This window comes from Mandrillus leucophaeus, unplaced genomic scaffold (genome assembly GCF_000951045.1).
Source record: "Mandrillus leucophaeus isolate KB7577 unplaced genomic scaffold, Mleu.le_1.0 Scaffold442, whole genome shotgun sequence".
In the NCBI taxonomy this organism is placed as follows: domain Eukaryota; kingdom Metazoa; phylum Chordata; class Mammalia; order Primates; family Cercopithecidae; genus Mandrillus; species Mandrillus leucophaeus.
The window spans coordinates 1,127,681-1,130,682 of NW_012104721.1; the positions used below are offsets into that span (position 1 = coordinate 1,127,681).

Below are 3,002 nucleotides of genomic sequence, written 5' to 3' on the forward strand. Positions count from 1 at the left end.
CCTTCTCTTTTTCTTTCTTTCTTTCTTTCCTTTCTTTCTTTCTTTCTTTCTTTTTCTTTCTTTCTATTTTTTCTTTCTTTTCTTTTTTCTTTCTTTCTTTCTGTCTGTCTTTCTTTTTCTTTCTTGCTTGCTTGCTTTCTCTCTCTTTTCTCTCTTTCTTTTCTTTCTTCTTTCTTTCCTTTATTTTGAGACAGAGTTTTTCGCTCTTGTTGCCCAGGCTGGAGTGCAATGGTGTGATCTCAGCTCACTGCAACCTCTGCCTCCCGGGTTCAAGTGATTCTCCTACCTCAGCCTCCTGAGTAGCTGGGGTTACAAGCACCTGCCCCAAAGCCCGACTAATTTTTGTATTATTTATTTATTTATTTATTTTTAGTGGAGATGGGTTTTCACCACATTGGCCAAGCTGGTCTCAAACTCCTGACCTCAGGTGATCCGCCCGTCTCGGCCTCCCAAAGTGTTGGGATTACAGGCATGAGCCACCATGCCCGGCCTTCTGTGAGCCTTTCAAAGCTCAATTCCTACATCCTCTTCTCCAGGAAGCAGTCCCTGGTGCCCCCAGTCCAGTTAGGTGCTTCATTCTCTAGCTCTGTCCTGTATGTCCTGGCTCAATGTTTGTGTTTCCCACCAGCCTGGGAGCCCCTGGAGAGCAGGGACCCCATCTGACTCACTGCTATGTGCTCAGAGCTTGGCACAGAGATGATGCTCAATGAAGGCAGGAAAGATGGGATACAACAGAGGAGGGGAAAGGAGGCCCTGGGTGTGGCCCTGGGCAGTGCTGGGGGAGTGCCAGGTGCTTACTGAGCTTACCTGAGTGATGTTAGAGAGGCCGATCAGGTAGGAGATGATGCAGACGGCAGCAATGAAGAGCTCTCTGCGGTTGCGGAGGAGCCTGGGGTACTCATCCACCAGGGCTGTGATGAAGCCCTCCACAGTGCAGAACTTCAGGTGGGAACAGAGGTCAGCCACCTACAGCAGCCCCAGCCCCAGCCCCAATCCACCCAAAGCCTGACCTTCTAAGGAAGGACGGGAGGCCCAGCAGCACTGAGCCAGCAGAGCCCAGGGTTCAGCCTGATTCTGCCTGTGACTCATTTGTGACCTCAGGAGAGTCCCTTCCCTCTGGGCATCAGTTTCCCCTTCTGGAAAATGGAGAAGGTGGCTGAGCTGTTCCCTGAAGTTTCATGCAGTGGAACATTCTAGGGACCTGGAATTTCTGGTCATCTTCTTGGCAGCCTAAGAGTGGCTTCCTCTCCCTGCTTACTCGGGGACTGAGGAGTCTGGGGGTGGAGAAGCTCCTGGGTTGCAGAGGGTGCCCTCACCTGACTGTCAATGCCCAGCATCAGCAGCATGGAGAAGAAGAGGATGGCCCAGAGTGGGGAGATAGGCAGCTGGGTCACCGCCTCTGGGTATGCCAGGAACGCCAGCCCAGGGCCTGAACAGAGAAGGGCAAAAGACAAGAAAAATAAAAGGTACTCAGCACCTACAGCCTTTCTAGCACATTGCCCATTTTCTAAGCCTTATTTCATTTCATCTTCAGAGTAACCTTTCAAGTGAGTGTTTTCAGCCCCTTTTTCCAGATGCAGAAAGAGGGTGGGGGATGAGGGGCCATAGTAATTGTGCCCAGAGACAAGAGGACCAGTGAGGAGCTGTGGCCATCATCTGGAGGGGGGACAGCATGGCCTGGCCAGTGGTGGGGATAGTGCAGGTGCAGAGAGGCAACCAGATAGAGATGTGGGGGGCAGAGGGGCAGGTCCTGGTATCGGCTGGCTTGCAGGGTGAGGGTGAGGGAAGAGTCCAGGATGATGCTGAGGTCTCCACCCTGGGCACTGGATGGTGAGACCCTTCTGTGATGGGGAGTATAGCGGAAGAGAAGGCTTTGGAGCCTTGTTTGGCATGTGTTGAATTTGAGTATTTGGTGCAGGTGTCTAAGAGATCAGGAAATCTTGGAATGAGAAGGAAAGAGATTGTAACCTCCCTGGGTCTGGCTCTGGATGGAGGTGGTGGAATGGCTGGGGAGTTGCAGAGAAATGAGATGGCGGTTGCCCTTGAAGGGGAGATTAGAACCGGAGCAGAGAATGCTCCTTTCACGGGACCAGCCCACTTCTTCAAGGGACCAGTTGTGTGGCCTCCATGAGCCTCAGGGGCCTCTGCCCTGCACACAGCGAGTTCCTCCCATTGGCTGCTTGCCTGGCTGTGCAGAGAAGGGCTGTCTGGGGTTTTCCTTGGGCTCTGTGGCATTGATGACTGTGTGGTGAGCAGACTTGGCATGGCCCACTTGGTGAGAACATTTTTGGAGCTGAGACAAAAGCATGGATTTGGGGGTCTTTGTAGTATGGTGATGAACATATCTGAATTGAGCCAAAGTTCATACCCCCAAGGCAAGAGTGGATCTTCTCCCCAAAATGTCCAGGTTTGTGCTGGATGTGCCAGTATAGCCAAGAGACTAAGATCCCAGGCTTGGGAGTCAGCCAGACCTGGGCTCCAACTCCAGATCTGCCACTTTCCAGCTCCATGCCCTTAGGAGGTGAGTCTCAGTTTCTCATCTATGAAATGGGCTAACAGTAGCATGTATCGCAAAGTGTTGAGAAGAATCACAGGTACAGTCCATGTAAAATGCTCAGTGCATTGCCTGGCACATAGGGAGTACTCAAGGCCAGTGAGCCACAGTAGTGGTGTTAATGGTGATGATGGCAAAGGCCAGCGTGGTTAGTGCCCCCACGCCAGGAGCCCGGCCCCACACAGTGTTGCACTGACCTGAGGCCGCCACGTCAGCAATGGACCTCTTGGTGACATGGGCCATGAAGCCCACGATGGAGAAGATGACGAATCCTGCGAACATGCTGGTGCACGAATTGATGCAGCAGACGATGATGGAGTCCCTGGAGAGAGGGAGGGGTGGGGTCAGGAGGGTGGGACTGGCAGACAGTGTAGCTGCTGGCTGTGGTTATGAAGGGGTGGCCCGGAGGAGGGAGCTGGGAACGGGGCTACACTTTGGGCCCCAGAAG

At 52.9% G+C, this 3,002-nt stretch overlaps 1 protein-coding gene across 1 annotated transcript in view; it reads right to left on the reverse strand.

Annotated features, from left to right (window-relative positions):
- The window catches only part of SLC6A1 (solute carrier family 6 (neurotransmitter transporter), member 1), a 31,968-nt gene that overhangs the window by 15,841 nt on the left and 13,125 nt on the right, over window positions 1-3,002 (reverse strand). Inside the window, exon 11 of the mRNA XM_011994122.1 lies at window positions 808-939. Within this exon, the coding sequence (XP_011849512.1) occupies window positions 808-939 (132 nt within the window). The remainder of the gene's footprint in view (window positions 1-807; window positions 940-3,002) is intronic.